General features: G+C 41.2%; 1 protein-coding gene across 1 annotated transcript in view; it reads right to left on the bottom strand.

Moving 5' to 3' along the window:
• The window catches only part of LOC132883466 (sodium/potassium/calcium exchanger 2-like), a 111,321-nt gene that overhangs the window by 6,205 nt on the left and 79,975 nt on the right, over nucleotides 1-25,141 (bottom strand). The window contains exons 4-7 of the mRNA XM_060917137.1: nucleotides 16,837-16,917; nucleotides 14,769-14,851; nucleotides 2,982-3,116; nucleotides 1,733-1,822 (exon numbers count right to left, since the gene is read on the bottom strand). Coding sequence (XP_060773120.1) covers nucleotides 1,733-1,822; nucleotides 2,982-3,116; nucleotides 14,769-14,851; nucleotides 16,837-16,917 — 389 coding nt within the window. The remainder of the gene's footprint in view (nucleotides 1-1,732; nucleotides 1,823-2,981; nucleotides 3,117-14,768; nucleotides 14,852-16,836; nucleotides 16,918-25,141) is intronic.

The following is a 25,141-nucleotide window of genomic DNA, read 5'->3' as shown; positions in this document are numbered from 1 at the left end:
TTGAAGGTACATCCAAATATTGGTAATGCTATCATCTTTCCTTTATTTTTTTCTGCAATTTAATACCACACTATCAATTAAAGCGCTGGAACTGGATATGCTTTTTATTTATATTTGATTCTCCACTATCCTGGTGAGACAATGGATCTAGACATCTTTATTTTGTACATCAACCTCCTCAAACTGGGATATGGAGACCTGCAGACCTGCATTTTTAATAAATAGGATCTTTTAAATCGTGTCACAATCATGGAAATCATTATCCACTATTTCACTAACATTACACCATTTTCTAATCTAAAAAAACAATCACCAATTTGAAAACAAGTGCAGTTTTAATAAAACCAGGACCCAGTGGTGTTAATATGATACACAATGGCATAAAGATACTGTTTTGGGATCTGTTGTTGGGAAAAAAATAGGTTTAATGTCTGCAATAAATAAACACAGAGGTGTCCTGGATTATATTCTTAAAAGCTTTGAAAATGTATTATTTATATGAAGACCATTAACTCCATTATGCCATGGTTTTAAGAGCATAAATAATGTTAGAATGCACAAAAAAAAAATAAATTGAAAGGCACTCGGAGAGCACAGACTTCCTTCAAAAATAGTCGACTCTTCTGTTATCTACAAATCTGCAAGTGCAACCACTTTATATGTCTAGATATATGATATTTCCAAAACTATTAAAATTATGTACCTACATGTGTATCCCAGAGGATTACTGGTACCCATGAATGTGGATTGTGAAATGGAGTCGTCATATTTCTGCATTGGCTATGTTTTGTTACTATTGAACTTTACTGCCATCTACTGGATTTTACATCGTTGTATTGCGTCGTTGATCACAGGTTTCCTCCAAGGTCAAATGCTGTCTTATAACAATTGCGAAAGTAAAACTAAATTAATGGATCCACCCCATGACTTGGCTCCATTCCAAAATTTAACAGGTTCTTCCTTGGCCCATACTACACCTTTCCACCAAGTTTCATGGAAATCAGGTTGGTAGGTTTTACACAGGGCTGCTTAAAGTCAGACAAACAAATTGTCCTGAAAACATAACCTTCTTTGGTAATTAACTCGACAAACCTAGCCGCACAAACCATTCCAGTTTTCCTGTGAGGATTAAAACCCTGTTATTACTGTCCTAATTCCTGCTGCTTTGCAACTTCACAAACTGCCAAATGTTCCTCCCTAGACACATCAGCCTACGCTCCATTACTGACAAAAGAGAAAAGAAAAAGGCGTTGATACGTTGCTCATAAAGCCAATTTAAATCGTTGAGTCACTCTTCCGTGCACCAATGAATCACAAAACAGCACCGGCATTTTTGGCAGCCGCAGGATGAGGTGTCACTGATCCAGCTGATGTCATTTTCTAGAATTAGGACAGAAGTTCGGCTTGTGCTCAGCACCATTTTGTGAAAATATTCCTGTACTTCATTATTCACTCACATTGAGTTCCTAAACTGCAGCTTCCTGAAGCTTCTTTCCTGCATTACTGATATCCTGCATAGTGTTGTGTATCTGCTCTGTGTGTGTGTGTGTGTGTGTGTGTGTGTGTGTGTGTGTGTGTGTGTGTGTGTGTGTGTGTGTGTGAGAATGTGAGATGACTGTTTAAGTGTGTTGTCAGTGAGTCACAAAACACAAAACACTGGTAAGACTTTTGGCTACGTTTTGACTCAAGCACTTTTGTATTTTGTCTCACGTGCTGTGTGTTTATATTTCACCTGGTGAGCCATCCACACCATCAGGTACGAGAAGCAAGCGATCCAGCAGATGGCGCCCAGGAACGTGATGGGGAAAAACTTCTTGGATGTCTGCAGTAATAAACATAATAATGATCATTACTGTTCAATTTCATTCTTTATTCTGTCAAGAAATGTGTCTTTTTAACACTTCAGGTCGCTTTAAAACATGAAATAAGGACCCTCAAGTAGGTATAATCATGCCTTAAGTCAGTGGGAATGCTGGTTTAAACCTTCAAAAGCATAATCAAGTTCAAGTTCCTAGTCCCTTCCCATGCCAGGACCTGGTCTTCCCAGGCAGTCTCCTGTCCCAGTACTAACCAGGCCCTTGAGGCGCATTGGGTGGCACCGATCTCCGTTTCAGTAGCCCTTGGGCTGTCACCTATTACATTGCTAGGGTTAAAGTGGGGGGCCAGTCCTCTAGTAATCACGAGAGTTTGAAGCCCTACTCGTATCTGTACTACAGTGTGCCTTGCCAGATGGCAGTAGGTACCATTTTGATATTGGTCTTTGGAATGACCCAACTGCAAGTAGAACTCATGATCTCCCAGCCAAGAGGCAGACACACTAACCACTAGCCCAGCTCGTGGTCAAAAGTATTATTATTATAATAATAATAATTATTATTATTATTATGGGCGGTCACGGTGGTGTAGTGGTTAGTGCTGTCACCTCACAGCAAGAAGGTCCGGGTTCGAGCCCCGTTGCCGGCGAGGGCCTTTCTGTGCAGAGTTTGCATGTTCTGCCTGTGTCCGCGTGGGTTTCCTCCGGGTGCTCCGGTTTCCCCCACAGTCCAAAGACATGCAGGTTAGGTTAACTGGTGACTCTAAATTGACCGTAGGTGTGAATGTGAGTGTGAATGGTTGTCTGTGTCTATGTGTCAGCCCTGTGATGATCTGGCGACTTGTCCAGGGTGTACCCCGCCTTTCACCTGTAGTCAGCTGGGATAGGCTCCAGCTTGCCTGCGACCCTGTAGAAGGATAAAGCGGCTACAGATAATGAGATGAGATGAGATGAGACGTATTCTATATTAAAGCTACGTCCAATGAAACAAGGTCCTGCTTTCTCCGGCAGAGTTCTACAGCACCTCTAGTGGTCACAAAGTTGCATTGCATACCTTTAAATTCTGGTTTATGCTTCTCAAAACGCTTCTAGAAGCAACTCTGGAAAACCCTGAGCGTTCATAGTTTTTCAGAACAGTAGTCAGCTCTTAGCTCAAACACACACTCACAGGCTTACGGACATCGGGTAGTGTGATCCACAGCGGTAGGACGATGGGGAGGAAGATGAGATACGTGAAGCGCTTACGGCTGCTCTCGGGCCACGACAGGCTCAGGGGCTGATCTTCTTCCTCGTCTTCATCACCCTGTTTGAAGAGCATAGATTCAAACTGTCATGTCGTGCATATACACACACACACCCTCTCCAATTAGAGTGGTGGAAATTCCCACTTGGACAATGAACACTTGTCTGAGCATGCCACATCAGCTAGGTGTGCTCGGTTTGCCAGTTGTACTCTTAGGCAAAAGCAAGTCAATACAATGTTCTTCTGATTAATTTACAATGAAACATTTCTTATACTTATACTTATTCTTATAAAAGGATGTGGTCTTTTCCAGGGTTACCCTGCCCTCATTTACAGGTCATGAGGGTTCAGTGAATCGTTTGATGAGAATGAAAATGATGCAAATCATATGCTATGACCTTCACACTCATCACATCTTTAAGTTATAAACCACGTTACCTTAGTCCCTGACTAAGACATACTACTTTTCTGTTTTTTCCTTTAATTTCTCGCCCATCTGTATGGTTTGGGAGATGCTCCTGCTGAACTGACTGGTCACCTGGTTACTTCTTGTAACCTTGGTGATCAGAGCCAAAGAAAAAAAGCTTAACACACTCTTGCATCAACACACACATACACACACTCAAACTCTTTCAGTCTCAGATGCAAATGCATACACACTTTTCCATCAACATCTCTGACAGAAGGAAGTGAGCATCATCAAAAATGGGTCAAATGCCTGAAGCAGGCAGTGCAAAGGCAACTCTGACAACATGAACACGTTCCTGGGGGACATTTTTTCCTTCTTTATCACTCACACACACACACACACACACACACACACACACACACACACACACACACACACACACACACTTCGTAGTCAGCCTTTCAGTGCCATTATATATCACTACATTTTTATTTTATGATTTTTAAAGGAGTTCAGACTTCAACATGCAAATTAAAGGGGCGGGTTTCCTTTATGTTGAGTTGTTCTGATTGGACAGCAAGCTAAAAATTATTGTCATAGAATATAGGCTATTGTTTTAGAAAAAAATGTGATTTTACAGCTGGGTTCTCATAGTACCTTGTTTTTCAATTGATGACACTATTATCCGCTCTCATCCTCATCTCACAACAAGAAGACACAAAAATAGACAGCTAAATTATTTTCATTTCATCGTATTTTTCTCATCAGTCAACAGAAATTAAATTTCCAGGTTATCGAATTAAAAATGTAGGAATATCCATAAAGCCGCATGAACAATATCTTGAACAATATATCTTTCCTACTTATGTGATCACTCCATGAGTAATTTAGTCATAGCTTGTGCCAATTATTAGTTTCATCATTTATGTTTTCTTATTTGTTGGATAACTAAATGTAAATAAAATGCACTTGTTCTACAAGCTGTTTAAAATGACAAATATTTAGTTTTCTTTTCCAAAATGTTTGTTCCTTTCTGATAGCTGAGCACATCATCGCTGTATTAGATGTACTACACCCTAAGTAGTTTGTGTGTATAGTGTAAATTTATTTCCTGCACGTTGGCTTAAAGAAATATTTCGACATGATCAGATGAAAATTATCAATTGCTATATGAAAAAAATTTTTTTAAATCAGTTTAAAAAATATATTTTTTACTGTGATCCACAAGACATCGCTGTAACTTGTGCAAGTCAGTTTGTCAGCATGAAACATTTCCTTCTATCACCAAACTTCCACGAAAAGTTGTGGAACAAAACAGATGGTGTGACAGGACAAACTCCGTCTGGTTGCATCTGTGATGACTTCTGTGTGAAACTGAGGCTGAAGACACAAAGCTGCTGCTGGCTGGCTGAAGTTTAAGAAAATGACAATTTAAAAAAAATATTTTGTGTTGCACTGCTGCTTACGTTCACTCTTCTGTGCGAGACTAATTAATATTCGAACACAAATGAATACGACTTTGAAGGAATTAAATGCGAATTAAATTTCAGTGCAATGTGTCAGTGGTAGTTTATGATAATGCTAATCAGCTGTTGTGAGAAAGAAACAGAGTGCTACACCGAACAAAATGTAATCATCTCCAATAAATTCTGTTTTTATATTATATACTTAAATAATGTTGGCTGGCATTGAGTGGTCTATCAGATATATTCCATTCATCTAGCATGATATTGAACTCGTCTTCAACTCGTTCTATAGCATGCTAGCTGAATGGAATATATCTGATATACCATGAAAAGAGCCAGTCAATATTATTTAAATACGTCACTCAGATCCATGATGTATTTTGTATGAAAAATGCGAGTTTTTCAACACGAGAAGATAAACTTCATATCTTCAAGCCAACGTGTGATTTTCTTTTTATTGTATAGATACATTCACAAACAAAATGTACCCAAATTTATCAAAACAAAATTTATCATCGATTTCCTCATGAGTGACATATAGAGATTTATGTCCTGGTTTTGGTTCTCCATGTCCCAGATGGAGCTCATATGAAAAATATGAGTGGTGTATTTCCCAGTAAAAATCTTGTGTCCATATATATATATATATATATATATATATATATATATATATATATATATATATATATATATATATATATATGTGTGTGTGTGTGTGTGTGTGTGTGTTTGACTGAGTCCTGGTGAACTTGATCAGTAAGCAAGTGCACTAGAACGTGTGGATGAGGAGAGGAGTTGGAGTCCATGGTGACCACAAAGTCTATGTGGATGCCAATTCCTGCTCTGATGTGACATGTTTGGACCATAACTGAAAAAAGAGCAACTTAAAAGCAAAGACTATAAGCTCAGCTACTGACAAAATGTGCTAATGAGATGTACTTTTTTATTAGCAAGGTTGAAATTTGACATTTTAATCATTTCTCTTGACAAAAGAAGTAAATTAAGGGATTGCTAGCCAGCTAGCAATGAGATGTATATTTGTAGGGATGTAGGAACATGTACATGTACATGTAGGGATGAGAGATGTACATTTTGCGCTTCAAAACAGTAAACTGTCGAGTCAGTGTTATAGATTTAACAGGCGAATATGTCTGTATGTTGATGGAGCTGAAGTTAATTTAATGCTGATGCTGTGAGCGGCCATTTTGCTTTGATGTCACCTGCTGGACTCGGTGTTGAGAAGACCACCCAGAGTTCCTGAGTGGGAATTCCGAGTTGAGGGACTGGAGAGTGATTTTTCCTGGTCAGAGATTGGGAAAACCCTGACTTCTCAATTCCTACAACATACATGTAACGTGTTGCTACTCGGTCTTTCTGCACTCCTTGGGACCTACCTGGGGCTTGATATTGGACTCAGTGTAAATGTCATGATGTTCTAGATGTTTGCGCTCATTAGTTATGCATCATGTGTTGGATGTTAAACGGTGCACATTGTTGTTGTTGTTGTTGTTGTTGTTCTCAGGCAGCAGCTCATTAAGGGAACTGCTGAATCATAACAGCCAGCTCGCTGTAGAACAGCCCATGCGTGTGTGTGTGCTTGCGTGCGTGCATGTGTGCGTGTGTGTATGTGTGATCTCCATCTTTAATACATTCCCAGGCGATCAGCAGCTCCTGATTTGTATGAGGATGGGAGAAACATCCAGGAATATGCTCTGGAAGTGCATCAGGGAACACACACACACACACACACACACACACACACACACACACACACACACACACACACACACACAGAGCAAGATCATGTAAGTTTACTAACCATTCTCTGGGAATTAGAAAGGTACAGTAAACTCACTGATGGCAAATTTGAATGAAATTTCTGATTGAACTCTGTGGATAAACATAATAATCTAAAAATAATAAAAATGTAAAAAAAAAAAGAATGACAATACATTACAAACAAACAAACAAATAAATATTAGTGACATTTAAAAAGCAGCTCCAAGTGCTTTAAAACAGAAAGAAAAAAGAAACAAAATACCATTAAAATCCATCCATCCATCCATTTTCTTCTGCTTATCCAAATTCAGGTCGCAGTGGCAGCAGGCTAAGCAGGGTATTCCAGGTGTCCCTCTACCCAGCAATGCTTTTCAGTTCCTCCTGGGGGATCCCAAGGCACTCCTAGGCCAGATGAGAGATATAGTCTCTCTAGCATGTTCTGGGTCTACCCTGAGGTCTCCTCCCAGTTGGACGTGCCCGGAAAACCTCCAAAGGAAGGTGCCCAGGAGGCATCCTAATCAGATGCCCGGACCACCTCAGCTGACTCCTTTCGACATGAAGGAGCAGCGGCTCTACTCCAAGATCCCTCCAGATGTCTGAGCGCCTCACCCTATTTCTAAAGGTGAGCCCAGCCACCCTACGGAGAAAGCTCATTACAGCCGCCTGTATCCACGATCTCATCCTTTCAGTCACTACTCAAATCTCATGACCTTGGAACATAGATTGACTGGTAAATCGAAAGCTTTGCCTTCCGGCTCAGCTCCCTCTTCACCATGACAGTCTGGTACAACGCCTGCATTACTGCTGGTGCCGCCCCAATCCGCCTGTCCATCTCACACTCTATTTTGCCATCATTCGTGAACAAGACTCTGAGATACTTGAACTCCTTCACTTGGGGCAGCAATTCACTCCCTACCTGGAGAGAGCATTCCACCGTTTTCCGGCAGAGAACCACGGCCTCAGACTTGGAGGTGCTGAATCTCATCCCAGCCACTTCACTCTCAGCTGCAAACCGTCCCAGTGCATGCTGAAGGTCACGCTCTGAAGAAGCCAACAGAACATCATCTGCAAAGAGCAGAGATGCAATTCTGAGGTTCCCAAACTAGACACCCTCCTCACCCCGGCTGCGCCTCGAGATCCCATCCATGAATATCACAAACAGGATCGGAAACAAGGGGAAGGCTTGGCGGAGTCCAACACCCACCAGGAACGTGTTTGACTTTGTGCTGAGAATTCGGACACAGCTCACATTTAAGTACCGTTAAAATACTGTAAAATAGGAAAATAGGTTAATCTCATCTCATTATCTGTAGCCGCTTTATCCTGTTCTACAGGGTCGCAGGCAAGCTGAAGCCTATCCCAGCTGACTACGGGCGAAAGGCGGGGTACACCCTGGACAAGTCGCCAGGTCATCACAGGGCTGACACAGACACAGACAACCATTCACACTCACATTCACACCTACGCTCAATTTAGAGTCACCAGTTAACCTAACCTGCATGTCTTTGGACTGTGGGGGAAACCGGAGCACCCGGAGGAAACCCACGCGGACACGGGGAGAGCCACGGGGCTCGAACCCGGACCTTCTTGCTGTGAGGTGACACTAACCACTACACCACCGTGCTGCCTATATATATATATATATATATATATATATATATATATATATATATATATATATATATATATATAAAAAAGAAAATACACTCATAATGGTCAGAAATATTTTTAGGAGAAAGTGATTTTCTCAAGAGAGGAGACCAAAACTTCGACGTGGACTGAAGTGAATCAGCGTTGCGTTATTTTCTAAATCGGTTTTCACTCCTCCCCGGGGTGACAGAGGTGATAGCTCTGTTTTTTTGCCGTTGTTAAGTAAAAATAACTGCAGTTTGAGGTGTTGGCTTTTAAATTGACCTTGAGCTTGTGTGGTGTGTGTGTGTGTGTGTGTGTGAGAGAGAGAGAGAGAGAGAGAGAGAGAGAGAGAGAGAGAGAGAAATCAGGGGCAGCAAGCAGGAGGAGTGGTGTAATTATCGAACAGGAACACTTGCATCAGTCTTAGGTGCCAAACCAGCACCTGCTTCCTGCCAGACGCACACAGGTGCATCGTGGGACGGCAGCATGTGTGGGCCGCCGAAAATATATCCAGCGGGAGTTTGGCAGAGGGGAGAGCGAAGTGTCAGCAAAACCTCTCTCTCTCTCTCTCTCACTCACTCACTCACTCATTCACTCTCTCACACACACACAAACATACACAAGAGTGTCAGAGGTAACAGGAAGTCACTGAGGGTTCAGATTAATGGTCTCAAGACAGATTTGAGTTTCTGCCGCAGATGCAAACAGCAGTAATTGTACAACTAGAGCATGAAGCAGAAACTTAGACTTAAAACCCAAAAAGGATTCATCTTCCTCTGGGGTTAAAGTTGTTTTTGAAAGAAAATGATGGGAGTCCCTGCAAAACAACAGCTGGAAAGACAGAAATGATCCAGCTCAATAAATAAATAAATAAATAAATAATGCACAAAACAATTAAAAACTGGAGATTAAAAATTAATTTTGAACATCTGGCGACTCAAACCACATTCTGACAGAGTACTGGACACATGATTTAAATAACAAAATCCCCCCCAAAAAAACCCCTATAAATCTTAAATCAGACACATTATTATTTTAAAAATATTAAATAAAAAAAGCAATAGCAATACATATGAAAAGTGTAACAAAAATTCAGAGCTAAACAAACTTCTCCTGATCGACTGATGTGAAATGTCTTTAATCTCATTATTTTATAATATCATTAAATTTGATTCTCACCGTATGCTCATAAATATTGAAATCATTTCATTGTGTTTGTTGCTTTGATAATGTTATTGAGATTCACTTTCATATTTATGATGGATGTTTTGTAATAAATGCACTACTTCCAGTTGGCTGCACTGTACAGATGCTATAAATAATTACATATATTTTATATTGGTATATCCACTCACGGGCGGCACGGTGGTGTAGTGGTTAGCGCTGTCGCCTCACAGCAAGAAGGTCCTGGGTTCGAGCCCCGGGGCCGGCGAGGGCCTTTCTGTGTGGAGTTTGCATGTTCTCCCCGTGTCCGCGGGGGTTTCCTCCGGGTGCTCCGGTTTCCCCCACAGTCCAAAGACATGCAGGTTAGGTTAACTGGTGACTCTAAATTGACCGTAGGTGTGAATGGTTGTCTGTGTCTATGTGTCAGCCCTGTGATGACCTGGCGACTTGTCCAGGGTGTACCCCGCCTTTCGCCCATAGTCAGCTGGGATAGGCTCCAGTTTGCCTGCGACCCTGTGGAAGGATAAAGCGGCTACAGATAATGAGATGAGATGAGATATCCACTCACTGTCCACTTTAATAGGAACTTGTTCTTGATTCTAAGATCCCTGTTCTTGGCTGCAGGAGTGGAACCCAATGTGTTCTTCTGCTGTTGCATGCTGAGATGCTTTTCTGCTCACCACGGTTGTAAAGAGTGATTATACGAGTTGCCTAGCAACTTGAACCAATCTGACCGTTTTCCTCTGAGCTCTCTTATCAACAAGGCATTTTTTTCCACCCACAGGACTGTCACTCACTCTATGTTTTTTTGTTTTTCGCACCATTCTGTGTAAACTCTAGAGACTGTTGTGTGTGAAAACCCCAGGAGATCAGCAGTTTCTGAAATACTCAAACCAGTCCATCTGGCTCAAACCAACACCCATGCCACAGTGAAAGAAAGTCACACTTTGAGATCACAATTTTTCCCGTTCTGATGTTTAAAGTGAACATTAACTGAAGCTCTTGATTTGTATCTACTGAAGCTCTTGATTTGTATCTGCATGATTTGATGCATTGTGCTGCTTTCAAGGGATCGGCTGATTAGAGAACCGCATCAAACAGCAGGTGGATGTAGGGGTATTCCTAATAAAGTGGCCATAGAGTGTATATAAATGAATGTTTTGTGTTTGGCTTCACAGATGATCAGTGTAAAACAAACAAACCAAAAAAATGTGTAGCTTAAGATATTAATTGTAAAACAATGAAAATGAAGGTGATTAGTTCAGAAGTTTGTACCCCCTCTGTCAGAGGATGATAGAAATGTTATCTAACTTGTAAACATTTATGTCGATCCCATGCCTTTATAACCACCTCTGATTGTTTTCATTTCTGAAGCAAAACTTTGACTTGTGTACAATTTAATGTGCATCTTTACAATACATTTCATAAGCGCTAATTTAAGAGGTATGTTATGAAAAAAACCACCTTAATTTCATTCTATACTATATGTTTGTTTGGGGTGTACAAACTTTTGCACCATATAGTTCATGTAAAATTAATGTATGATTTCGAGGAAGTGTCTAGGGGAAGTCAGCGAGGATTTTAATTCAGTGATTACAATCAGGGTGAATTACACTTCCTGTTTTTGCACCCATATGCATTCTTATTTTGTGTGTGTGTGTGTGTGTGTGTGTGTGTGTGTGTGTGTGTGTGTGTGTGTGAGAGAGAAAGAGAGAGGCAGGCTGTATAAACCAATATTGTGTCTAAGAGAGCTGGAACGGGGTGTGTATTTTCTGGTCCCCGGTGACCCAGTTGTCACGGTGACATTGAGAGGGCACTGTTCCTGTCTGTACGCAAGCTGCGCCATCTGTTTGCCTGGCACCGTGCTGCACCAACAGAGGGCAGGAGGTGGTAGGCTTTTCATCAGCCAAACAAGAGGGAAGCCAGGGAGTAGCATGTGTGTGTGTTGGGGGGGATACAGTAGGAAGGTTAAATATGAAAAGTGTTCTTCCCTTTGAGTATAAAGTGCAAACTCATTACCTTCTGTTCTCAGTTAGTTTTGACCTCAAACACTCACTCTCTCTCTCACACACATACACACACACGTGTGAACATCACGTGACGTGAAAATAAAAAATGCGTGACTGGTGACGGATTAACACATGACCATAAAAGAAGTTTATAAAAATTATGCGAAAAATCCAGTCGATAATTGTGTCAGCGTTCATGTCAGTATTCACGCGTGAATATGTATCATGTGACTTTTATGTCAAAGGCGGAGTCGAACACATGAGCTGTAACTTAACGTGCACACACACTAAATACTGTTGTTTGGGGTGTTAAATCTTTCACTAAATGTGAAGATACTGTATATTGCCCAGGGTTGCCAGATGTGTAAAAAAGGCCTCCAACATCAGAATCAGTATTAAAACGTCGTTATGACATACAGTATATATCATGAGTAAACAGCATTAATGAGAATGAATTTAAAATCTAAAACAAACTGCGCTGATGGTCCGAATATCCAGAGTAATGCCACTTTTCCACTACCAACGCGGCTGAGTTGGGCTGAGCCGTGCCGTGCTGAGTTGGGCTGAGTCGAGCTGAGTGGGGCTGTTGGAGTTGCATTTCGACTACAACCGCGCTGAATCGTGCTGGCTGGAAGTGGGTGGACACATTGGGTGGAGTTAGCGAAAGTGGGTGGACGTCACGTGATGTCGTTAGGTGGCGCAAACAGTGACATCAGTGACCTTTTAAGCGGTAGTCTCACGCCCCGGATAGTAAACAATAAACATGGAGGACATGGAGTCGTTAGTGTTGCTGGTCTTGGTGCTGTGGCTTGTTGTCACCGACAACGCCAACAGATACTGGCAAGAGCGTATAGATGAGGCGAGGCGCATAAGGCTTCAGAAATCCTCGTAATTCGTAATTCTTCTTCTTCCGGGTTTACGGTGTTTACAGATCCCAGTGTGCTCGCAGGGCGTGTGAGGACACTCCTCCTCACCAATCAGTGCAAAGGGGAGTGTCTCCTCACGCCCCTAGCCCCACTCGGCTCGGTTTGGCTCGCTTCAGCCCCACTCCAAAACCGTGCGAGTTTTGGGTGCTGAGTAGGGCTGAAGCGAGCTGAGTCGTGCTGTTCTGAGGTAGTCGAAACGCGAGCCGTGTCGGGCTGAAGTGAGCTGAAGTGAGCTGAAAAAGGGTAGTGGAAAAGGGCCATAAGATTTTACTGTGAAATTGGTACTTTAGGCTGGAGCCCCACTGGTGCTGTCCCTACTTAAAGAAATAGTCATACGTGGCTACGATTTATAATGACACAGGAATAAGATCATAATGGTCTTGTTTACACCTGGTATTAACATCTGCCCAGAGCGATCTGGGTGCAAGTGGACAGCTGAAATGCATTGCTGGTGACACCTGCCATGTCCTGGAGTCCTATCTTATGTAAACATACACTCTGTTTCAAAGTTTCGGTTTCAAGCACGTGGCCTGCTCCTGAAACTTCTAACAAGAAAGAAAGAAAGAAAGAACGAAAGAACGAAAGAAAGAAAGAAAGAAAGAAAGAAAGAAAGAAAGAAAGAAAGAAAGAAAGAAAGAAAGAAAGAAGCTCTGAAAAGCAGCTGTTTTCATCTCTGTTGTTTTAGCATTGATCCATTAGTGGTAGAGAATTCGGTTTGCTGAAGCAGTGCAATGACACTGTTGATCTTCAACGCTGTCCAGGACGCACTGAGATGCTTCTGCAAGTGTGACGTGATTGTGCGTGTCCCAGACCATATCCGAAAACAGCTTGATCAGCTCAGAATGCGTCTCCCAGGTCACACCTGGTATTACCATGCGTCCTCAGGCCACAAGTGGTCTCCAATTACAGGTGTATATGATGTATGTGTTTATTTGCATATAGGATTTGATCATAAGGGGTCACTGGAGACACTTGTGTAGACACATTCTAATGCCAAGTGTGTACAAGGCCTCTGAGCCCATGTTTACATTAGACCGTATCAGCGGATCATCAGATTAACGTTTTTAAAACGATTAGCGTGCACACAGCAACACCAATACACGATTTGCGTGCACACAGCAACACCAATACACGGATACGCTCGGCTCCGCAGGCATCCTGCGCTCCAAATCACTCCGCCCTGAACAGCGAGTGCCCTCTGGAGGGTGCGCACTCCGGCCCTGCGCAGCTCACACAGCGCGCGAGTGAAGTGAACAAGCAGTGTTTTCGGGACTGAGCCGCTGTGTGTGTGATCCCAGCGCATATCACTTACCACTTGCAAGTGGAAGGATGGCAAGCCTAAAGACAATCATAACTACACAATGGGCAGTATTTGCATCAGTATTTGCAGTATTTTCATACTTTTATACTCTTTAATGAAAGGTGATACAAGGCGGAAGTCCGTGCCGTTTTTCAGCAGTCGCGTCACATGACCAACGCCAGCGAATCAGGAAGGTGGATGTCACAGTGACGTTGTCCAATGACGACGCCAGCTAGAGCTCAGCTCAGCGTATCTGCGTATCTCAATGTTTACACAGCACCAGATCAGACACGATCTAGATTGAATACGTGGACCCTGGCAGATTCCCGTTTCCTGGCGTTTCCAGGCGGTTTAATGTAAACGGACAGTGCATCCGCGAAGAAAACGAGACAGATACGGTCTAATGTAAACTTGGCCTGAGACACCTTGGACACCCTGAGTACAGGACGCACCTTAGTGCTAGGTGTGAACGGGGCTTTAGCAATGAGAGGGAACGTGACAATTAAGTCATAGCTACATCTTAATACGGCGTGATTATTGTGTGATGTCACTAAACTTGTTTGCAGTTTACAGGGTTTCACAGAAACAACCACATGCTTAGGGAAGAAGCTATTGCAATTAATTTTAATCATCCAATTAGAACATGGTACAAAAGTGTAGACCGCACATTGTTTTTATTATGTACAGATATCACGATGGGCTCCAAAAAAAACCAATCAATTTTGGAGTAAAAGTTTGCACCCAAAAACACTGTCTGTACTGCTCTGAGGTTTTGGGAGGCAAATTCAAAGTTTAGCACAAAAGATAACAGCTGAAGATAACAGTCTAGTGCATCAAATGGAATATGGAGTCAGACATCGCATTTTTTGTTGCATCTGCTGATTTTTTTTGTGCAGAATGCAACAGAATTACAAATGAAAGAGAAAAAGGCACAGATTGTTTAGTACATCAGGTGCACAGTCTTTATTAAAGATTTTGTGTGTGTGTGTGTGTGTGTGTGTGTGTGTGCGCTGTTATACTGACTCACCGCGTCGCCCTCTTGGCCCGCAGTGCCGTTCAGAGGTGGAGAAACTTCCACCTCCACGCTGGAGCTATTTGGGAGGTTCTTATCTAAAATAAACACAACACACTGTTGGAGCACAGTTGGTTGCATGAGGTGTGTGTGTGTGTGTGTGTGTGTGTGTGTGTGTGTGTGTGTGTGTGTGTTTAAAAATAAGTCTGAACACTCAGAATACTGGTCAGACAGAACATCAAAGAAAGCGTGTGTGAATTATGTGTGCCATTTGAGTTGTGTTAAGATGCTAATATGGTAATGTGGCTCTGTTAGCATAATTGGTGTGTGGAAATAAGAGACATGTCTGTGTTCACTTTGATCAGGCTAAATGCGGATCCGATGGGTGGAAAAAAACCTAGATTACAAACTAGAAATGCATTTCTACAGGAAAATATGAAGTGCGGCTGTGTTATGTAAATGTTTGGGAACTAAGGAAACCAATCGCTGTAGCTTTGAAAGAGAAATGTTGTCCCATTCTTGTCTGATGTACAATTTCAGTTGTTCAACAGTTCAGGGTCTCCTTTGTCGTATTTTACGCTTCATAATGCACTAAAAGTTTTCAGTGAGAGACAAGTCTAGACTGCAGGCAGGCCAGTTTAGCACCCAGACTCTTTTACTACAAAGCCATGCAGTTTTCATATGTGCAGAAATGCACTAATGTACCCTCCTACCATCACAGATGATAGCTTTTGAATTGTGCACTGATAATAAGCTGGGTGATCCCTCTCCTCTTTAATCTGGAGGACGTGGTGTCCATGTTTTCTAAAAAAAATTTCTAATTTTGATTCATCAGACCTTGGGACAATTTTCCACTTCACCTCAGTCCATCATAAAGGAGCTTGGGCCCAGAGAAGGTGGCAATGTTTCTGGATGTTGTTTATATCTGGTTTTAACTTGCATTTGTGTTTGCAGTAATGAATTGTTTTCACAGACGATGGTTTTCTGAAGTGTTCCTGAGCCCATACAGTGATTTCCACTACAGACGTGTGTCTGCTTTTAATGCAGTGTCTCCTGAGGGCCTGAAGATCACAGGCATCCAGTGTCCGTTTTCAGCCTTGTCCCTTACATACAGAGATTTCTCCAGATTGTCTGAATCTTTTAATGATGTTATGTACCATACATGATGTGATCCCCAAATTCTTTGCAGTTTTACATTGAGGAACGTTATTCTTAAATGTTTCACTGTTTGCCCATGCAGTCTTTCACAGAGAGGTGAACCCATCCCCATCTTTACTTCTGAGAGACTCTGCCTCTGTGGGATGCTCTTTTTATACCCAATCATGTTACTGACCTGTTGCCAATTAACCAAATTAGGTTTTTTTTCTTCTAGCATTACACAACTTTTTCAGTCTTTTGTTGCCCCATCCCAATTTTTTTTGAAACATGTCGCTGACATCAAATTCAAAATGAGCATATATTTTTCAAAAAACAATAAAATTTCTCAGTTTTAACATTTGATATCTTATCTTTGTACTATTTTCAATGAAATATAGAATTTACATGATTTGCAAATCTTCACATTCTGTTTTTATTATTTGCATTTTACCCAGCGTCCCAACCTTTTTGGTCCAAGTTTATTCATTAAAGTAACCTGAATGTATGAATAGCCAAAGAACTCAATAACTCTCATGGAATGATAAGTGGGTATGGCGTCCATGCAAATTGATATGGATGTAATTTGCAGTTCTAACTGAAAAAAAAAGAAAAAGTAAAATGCAGAGAATGAGTTTTCTATGTTTAAGAAAGTGATACATTAGCTATAGCTAATATACTGTCTGTTGTCTCATTAATATTCAAATGGAATTATTATTCCAGGAATTTGACAGCGTTAATCTAGGGTAACGTTAACTGCTAATATTAATATATAGTTAGTAAACAGAGAATGCTATGCATTACCTTCTCTGTGTGGATGTAATGCAGGTGTTAATACACTGGTCACTGTGTACACTATGACAAAAAAAATTAATGAAGTGATTTGAGGATTTTAATGCTAGTTGAAATCTAACAGGTCAACTTACCACCCACTCTGTTAGCAACTTACCAGCCACTCCGTTAGCATCTTCAACTTGGCATTTCTTTTTGGCAATTTTGTGAAGGATGGACGCTTTCTCACGGAACTTTCCTGAAACACGAAGGAAGAGAGAGCACTTGCTTAGAACAGAGGTTTAGATTATGGCATTTTAGCTAATCATATCAATAACGCTAATATACGCTACACAATTTGCTAATTTAAAACCACTCGTTTGCACAGCAATAGCTAATGTGTATTTAGATAATTTATGCACTCAAACACATTCTAGCGTAATACCTGGCACTCACTAAAGGTTATAAGGTGTATTAGCATTCATGGAACAGCATGTGACAGAGTGTTAGCACATTCGCATCAAACACACCGCTTAAACTCTGTTTCTCAATAACGCACTGATTATCACTCCATGACCTTCCTGACAAAATCATTAACTCCAGTTGGCTCTCAGCCCATCAGGCTGTCTGTAGCCCTCAGCAGTGGCCCAGACTGGTTAATCTAACCCCTACAGATGTGCACATCTGCATCACATGACCTTTAGAGGGTCAGCAAGCTTGGGTGATAAAATCCTCAAGTGAGAGACACTCTAATTCATACCAAAAATCGTAAATATCTCCTAACAATCTCCTAACACTCAGTCTCGTTGTACATGGCTTATAGCCAATGAGGCACATCACGCCTCATTGGCTATCAGCTCATGTATGACTGGATTTCATGAAATAACTATGAATTATTTGATGATTATGATACACAGTTCCCACCTTGTTGACTTCAGAACAGATGTTAACATACTGTTTAGCTGAAGTAAAGTCACATGATCTACATTTGTGATGCCATCACAGTAAATTATCATTTTAAATAACTTGTATTGGCTAGTCGCTGACTTCTAAAGACTATTTGGAATTGGCATGACTCAGTTTGTATAAAAATTTCAGCCCATACATCATCTCAGTATAAACTCGACCACATTGCTCTCGCGTCTTCTCATTCCAATTCATTCTTCATAATTTCATGTTCACTCATCGGTGCTGAAATTTAATTTGAGACATGACAGAAGATGACATCAAACGAGAGCACGAGAAAGCAAGAGTAAATAATAACGCGTTATTGAAAAACACCCCTGTTTCCTGCGTGTGGAAAATTAGCAGGCCAAATGATGCTTTATTATGCAACATCAAAGAGTCTGAAGAGTGTGTAGCGATGAGGATGGAGCTAAAATTAGCAGCCAGCGTCGGCTCTTTCTCTCCAACATCAGAGGAACCGCACAAGCCGATTTGTCACCGTGCTGACCGTTATGCGAGCCTAACCCATCCTCAAAGACACTAAAGCAATTCAGCTGGAACCAGACATCCCAGAAGTGCTGTTATTGGTTTAGACAGAAAGCAAGAGAGATAGAGAGAGAGAGAGATGGGAGGGGTCGGAGGGGAGATCGTTATTATTACATTAGCTGTATGTTGCTGCTACTCCTTAACTCCTCCCAGAGTGACTCACACTATTTCCTCACGTCAGCTCCATCACGAGCATGGTGTGTGTGTGTGTGTGTGCGTGTGTGTGTGTGTGTGTGTTATATTTAACTTCTAAATATGAACATGGTCGTGTTCTCAGGTTTTCAATTTAGGAGGAGAAAACACCAACAAAATGCTAAAAGAATCCGAACAACGAAATGAAGGTGCAGGATGCTTGGGGGAGGAAAAAAAAGGAAAAGGAAAGGAAAAAACACAAAAAATGAAATTGTCATACACGATTTGCACTTATGTTAGTGAAATCTCACCAAGAGAGGCTGAAAACACCACACACACACACACACACACACATATACACACACACAGTGTGATGAGGGAAATAGTGAGGAGGGAAGGTGAACATGGATGATGATTTGCACACAGAAAGAAAGGATCTTACCTTCTTCGGTCATTGAGTGATAATATTTTAGCTTGCCATAAGTCCCCAGCTCTATAACATCACACACAGAGACAAGTGTAAGGCAACACACACACACACACACACACACACACACACACACACACACACACACACACACAGAAGTGGAGGTGAGCATGACAGAGTAATGTGACGTACATGGTTCAGGAAAATCTCTCTCCTTCACTCAGTCTCACTAACATAAGTGCAAAACAGGAAGTACAGCAACACAAAGATGTTTAACAGACCCACAGTGCACACACACACACACACACCCCTTTGGAATGCCAGAACCATCAATGTAATGATGTTGACTGACCATACACAAATAATAGAAAATGTTTAAGAAGTTCATTATTAAAGTGGAATACGCGACTCTACATCACCTCAAATCTGCAATTTACAGTTTAACACGAGAACTTTGTTTAGTATAATGCTGTACATAAAATATATAAAGTTATTGTTTTTATCTGCATTGTATAATGCTAGTTCATGTTTTAACCAGCTTCATATCATGCTAGTTATTGTTTTTGTTTGTGTCATATAATGCTAGTTCATGTTTTAACCAGCTTAGTATAACGTTAGTTAAAATTTTTAGCTCATTAACACAATGCTAGTTTGTATTTTAACCTGCTTAATATACTGCCATTTTATCTGCTTCATAGATGCTAGTTTATGTTTGAAGTTATTTAGTATGATGCTGTTTTATTAGTGATTTAACCTGTGTATTGTAATGCCAGTTATTGTTATGTTTAGTTTAATGCTAATTCATATCTAACCCTCCTTACTGTAGTGCTAGCCACTTTAAAAAAAAATGTTTTTAATATAATACAAGTTCACGTTTCAGCTCATTTACTGTAATGCTAGTTCCCCTGCTAGTTCATGTTTGATCAGTTTACTATAGACCCCGAAGCCGCCGCCAGGCGCCGCTAAAACCGCCATTTAGAATTTGAGCCGCCGCCAGCCAATAATTTTGTAAGCCAATTTGAGCCGCTATCTAATAAAATTTGGCTGAGCCACTAAGAATTGTGTACATCAAATAATGGGTTTATCCACATCATGAGCTACAAGAAAAGTGACACAAACATGATCAACTGTACACACTAGTAGTAACACAATAGAGACGTATAGGCATACACTGTAGAGATTTAGAACTGATATCACAGCACAGAGAGCCACCACAAGCTTGCTGTTGTGACTACCTGTCTGGCTTCCCGCCCCTCACACCGTTACCACGATACACTGGGGAACCCGGGAACCCACCCAGAGCATCAATCGACTCCGATATCGACGAGATGGCTGCATTCTTTGCCGCTGCTGAGGGAAAGTGTAAAGGTATTTTTGTTTGTTTGTTTGTTTCACATACTTCGAGATTGATAAAAAAAAAAAGTACTCCACCACTCTACTTTCATCATAGTAAGATAGCTACCAGTCCTTCACTGGTCATTGCTAGTGAGAGTAGATAGCTAGATGCCTTCCTCGAACAATCCAGATTAGCTTATTATTAGCATTGAACTACAATCTTGCTAGATTTATATTTACAATGAAGTAAGAGACCAGTTAAATGACCCGTGTGTGTGTGTGTGTGTGTGTGTGTGTGTGTGTGTGTGAGAGAGAGAGAGAGAGAGAGAGATAATAATAATACATCTAAGTACTTATAATAAATAAATGTAATAAATAAATAACTTTTATAATCAATAAATGCTATCATAAATACACCATTTGTTGTAGTACAATCAGTTTTTTAACCAAACTGTGTTGTGGAAATAGCCTACGTATCTGTGTAACCAGTACACTGCATCTTATAATCAATTGAACGTAGACCATAGGCGTGAAGAAACAGTATCAGCCATTTGTAGCCATAAACATTTTGGTGGCTGCAGCAGCCATTAAGGTTTTGGCTGAGTCAGCTAGCCAGCCAATAATTTCATCAGCCAGCCATTATCCTGAAAACAAACGGCTTCGGGGTCTAGTTTACTATCATGCTAGTTAGTTCAGTTTCCTGGTTGCAAGTTCATGATTTAGTTTCTTTTGTATAATAATAATAATAATAATAATATCCATCCATCCATCATCTGTAGCCACTTATCCTGCCCTACATGGTCGCAAGCAAGCTGGAGCCTATCCCAGCTGACTATGGGCGAGAGGCAGGGTACACCCTGGACAAGTCGCCAGGTTATAGCAGGGCTATAATAATAATAATAATAATGTTTTTTTAAATCTGTTAAACATTTCATATTTTATGCGAGTTTAGATTTTAGCCTGTTTGTTTACTACAGTGCTAGGTAGTATTTTAGCCTTTACAGTATACAGTATAAAGCAAAAACAAATTATTGTTTTTATTTTTAATTGTATGGCATAAAATATGATCTGCTAAGAAGGTGTATTTTTCCATGTGTTAGCTGTGACCACAGAAAAGTGATCTAGTAAATTATTAAACTTTAATTTCATGTAACATTGACGTTTCCATCATAGTCTCACAAACCCTGTGTAATGTCACCCTCAGCTCAGAAACACTAATCTGTTCGATGCTTTGTTCTTTGTTTACTGTCAGGTTTTTAGAGATCGAAATCCAAATTTAACATGTCACGATTCATCTGATCACAAACCAAAAAAAAATAAAAATACCAAGGCTAATGTTATTAGCTGTGTATAGAACTGGACGTCTGCCAGACAGACTGGCTAAACTCCCAGGCTGCTCAAAGATCATAAATAACTCAAGCAGCGCCACAGCTCTTTTGTAACAGAGAGTCTTCATGGCTGGGCGATAACATTATCAGACTAAAAGGCAGTGAGGTGAATTCATAACAAGTCAGCTACAGGATAATTGGCAACAGAAATGTGAGGTAGATAAAGCTAGTGTCTCCCAGGCTACATAGTAATTCTGTCTGAGTCCCAAGTGGCTTTATAACGCCATACGATCGTCCAGACGCAATGATGATTAGCTGTCTGGGAGCTAGCATGTTTTCTGTAGTGCCAAACTGTGGCACAAGATGGCCAACTTCTCCAATTTCCTTATTTCTCTATCTTCATCTATCTTGATTAGCGATACCAAACATTACAGAACTCTAAAAGCACCTTGTTTCTGCTTCCTACTCCTGGGCATTCTTAGCAAATATTGAGGAAATGCTTGTCTTAGAACGAATCATCCAATTGGTGGAAGTAATCTTAAAACTTCTTCATGCTAGTCCATGTTTTAGCCTCTTTACTATTCAGGCTGATTACTGTAATGCTAGTTCATAATTTAGTGGTAATGCTACATCATACAGATATTCTTGATTGGAATGTTATACTAGTTCATACATTTGCTTGTTTACTATTTAATCTGTTTCCTGTAATTCCAGTCATTGTATTTGCTCATTTAATTTATCCTGTTGATGTTAATATTACAACCCCGATTCCAAAAAAGTTGGGACAAAGTGCAAATTATAAATAAAAACGGAATGCAATAATTTACAAATCTCAAAAACTGATATTGTATTCACAGTAGAACATGGACAACATATCAAATGTCGAAAGTGAGACATTTTGAAATTTCATGCCAAATATTGTCTCATTTGAAATTTCATGACAGCAACACATCTCAAAAAAGTTGGGACAGGGGCAATAAGAGGCCGTAAAAGTTAAAGGTACAAAAAAGGAACAGCTGGAGGACCAAATTGCAACTCATTAGGTCAATTGGCAATAGGTCATTAACATGACTGGGTATAAAAAGAGCATCTTGGAGTGGCAGTGGCTCTCAGAAATAAAGATGGGAAGAGGATCACCAATCCCCCTAATTCTGCACCGCCAAATAGTGGAGCAATATCAGAAAGGAGTTCGACAGTGTAAAATTGCAAAGAGTTTGAACATATCATCTACAGTGCATAATATCATGAAAAGATTCAGAGAATCTGGAAGAATCTCTGTGCGTAAGGGTCAAGGCCGGAAAACCATACTGGGTGCCCGTGATCTTCGGGCCCTTAGACGGCACTGCATCACATACAGGCATGCTTCTGTATTGGAAATCACAAAATGGGCTCAGGAATATTTCCAGAGAACATTATCTGTGAACACACCGTGCCATCCGTCGTTGCCAGCTAAAACTCTATAGTTCAAAGAAGAAGCCATATCTGTTAGGGATTTGCTGGGATTCGAACCAGGTTCGTTGGTGTGATAATCCAGCAAACCCCCACTAGGCCACCAGGGGGATGACTCAAATGCAGAGGCGTGAGGCGGAAGTAGAAAAAGTATCAAACAACAGTTTATTTACACTATGTACAATATTTACAATCCAATGAAAAAACAAAAAAAAGAAAATCCAAAAGCTCAGAAGATAACAAAAATAAAAATATCCAAAGGTGCAAAGTCCAAAAACAAAAGGAAAGGCAAAATGCTGAACGCTCAGAAGATCCAAAAACACAGTAAATACTTAGGTCCAAAAGAAAAGCAAAGTGCAAAACAAAGAACACGGTACAGAGGAAACTGTAGATAAACATAACAGCACAAAGACTCCATGACAAGAGGACTGAACTCGGGGTAAAAATACACAAACTAAATTGAACACAGGTGAAAATAATCAGGACTAAACAGGCAATTGACACAAACACAAAACACAGGAACAGTGGCGGCCTCTAGAGGCCAAAACAAACATGACACGAAAAGGAAATAACAGCAGCCTCTAGAGGCCAAAACAGTCCCAGTCCTAACAGTATCTAAACATGATCCAGAAGCGCAGACGTCTTCTCTGGGCCAAGGCTCATTTAAAATGGACTGTGGCAAAGTGGAAAACTGTTCTGTGGTCAGACGAATCAAAATTTGAAGTTCTTTATGGAAATCAGGGACGCTGTGTCATTCGGACTAAAGAGGAGAAGGACGACCCAAGTTGTTATCAGCGCTCAGTTCAGAAGCCTGCATCTCTGATGGTATGGGGTTGCATTAGTGCGTGTGGCATGGGCAGCTTACACATCTGGAAAGACACCATCAATGCTGAAAGGTATATCCAGGTTCTAGAGCAACATATGCTCCCATCCAGACGACGTCTCTTTCAGGGAAGACCTTGCATTTTCCAACATGACAATGCCAAACCACATACTGCATTACAGCATCATGGCTGCGTAGAAGAAGGGTCCGGGTACTGGACTGGCCAGCCTGCAGTCCAGATCTTTCACCCATAGAAAACATTTGGTGCATCATAAAACGGAAGATACGACAAAAAAGACCTAAGACAGTTGAGCAACTAGAATCCTACACTAGACAAGAATGGCTTAACATTCCTGTCCCTAAACTTGAGCAACTTGTCTCCTCAGTCCCCAGACGTTTACAGACTGTTGTAAAGAGAAAAGGGGATGTCTCACAGTGGTAAACATGGCCTTGTCCCAACTTTTTTGAGATGTGTTGTTGTCATGAAATTTAAAATCACCTAATTTTTCTCTTTAAATGATACATTTTCTCAGTTTAAACATTTGATATGTCATCTATGTTCTATTCTGAATAAAATATGGAATTTTGAAACTTCCACATCATTGCATTCCGTTTTTATTTACAATTTGTACTTTGTCCCAACTTTTTTGGAATCGGGGTTGTAGTTTGTTTTCATCTGTTTATTTTAATGCTAGTTCATGTTTTAGGGTGGCACGGCAGTGTAGTGGTTAGCACTGTTGCCTCACAGCAAGAAGGTTCTGGGTTCAAGCCCAGCGGCCAGCAGGGGCCTTTCTGTGTGGAGTTTGCATGTTCTCCCCGTGTCTGTGTGGGTTTCCTCCGGGTGCTCCAGTTTCCCCCCACAGTCCAAAGACATGCAGTTAGGCTAATTGGTGGCTCTAAAGTAACTGTAGGTGTAAGTATGAGTGTGAATTGTTGTTTGTCTCTAATGGCCCTTTTCCACCTCACTTCAGCCCGACACGGCTCGCGTTTCGACTACCAAAAAACAGCACGACTCAGCTCGCTTCAGCCCTGCTTAGCCCCTAAAACTCGCACCGTTTTGGAGTGGGGCTGAAGCGAGCCAAACCGTGCCGAGTGGGGATGGGGGCGTGAGGAGACACTCCCCTGTGCACTGATTGGTGAGGAGGAGTGTCCTCACATGCCCACACACGCCCCGCGAGCACGCTGGGATCTGTAAACACCGTAAACCCGGAAGGAGAAGAATTACGAATTACGAGAATTATGAAGCCTTATGCGCCTCGCCTCATCTATACACTCTTGCCAGTATCTGTTGGCGTTGTCGGTGACAACAAGCCACAGCACCAAGACCAGCAACACTAACGACTCCATGTCCTCCATGTTTATTGTTTACTATCCGGGTTGTGAGACTACCGCTTAAAAGCTCACTGATGTCACTGTTTGCGCTGCTTAACAACATCACGTGACGTCCACCCCACTTTCGCTAACTCCACCCAATGTGTCCACCCACTTCCAGCCAGCA

The sequence above is a fragment of the Neoarius graeffei genome, chromosome 3, assembly GCF_027579695.1.
Source record: "Neoarius graeffei isolate fNeoGra1 chromosome 3, fNeoGra1.pri, whole genome shotgun sequence".
NCBI lineage: Eukaryota > Metazoa > Chordata > Actinopteri > Siluriformes > Ariidae > Neoarius > Neoarius graeffei.
The sequence above is the reverse complement of the archived record's forward strand: the minus strand, read 5'-3'. Positions and strand labels throughout refer to the sequence as shown.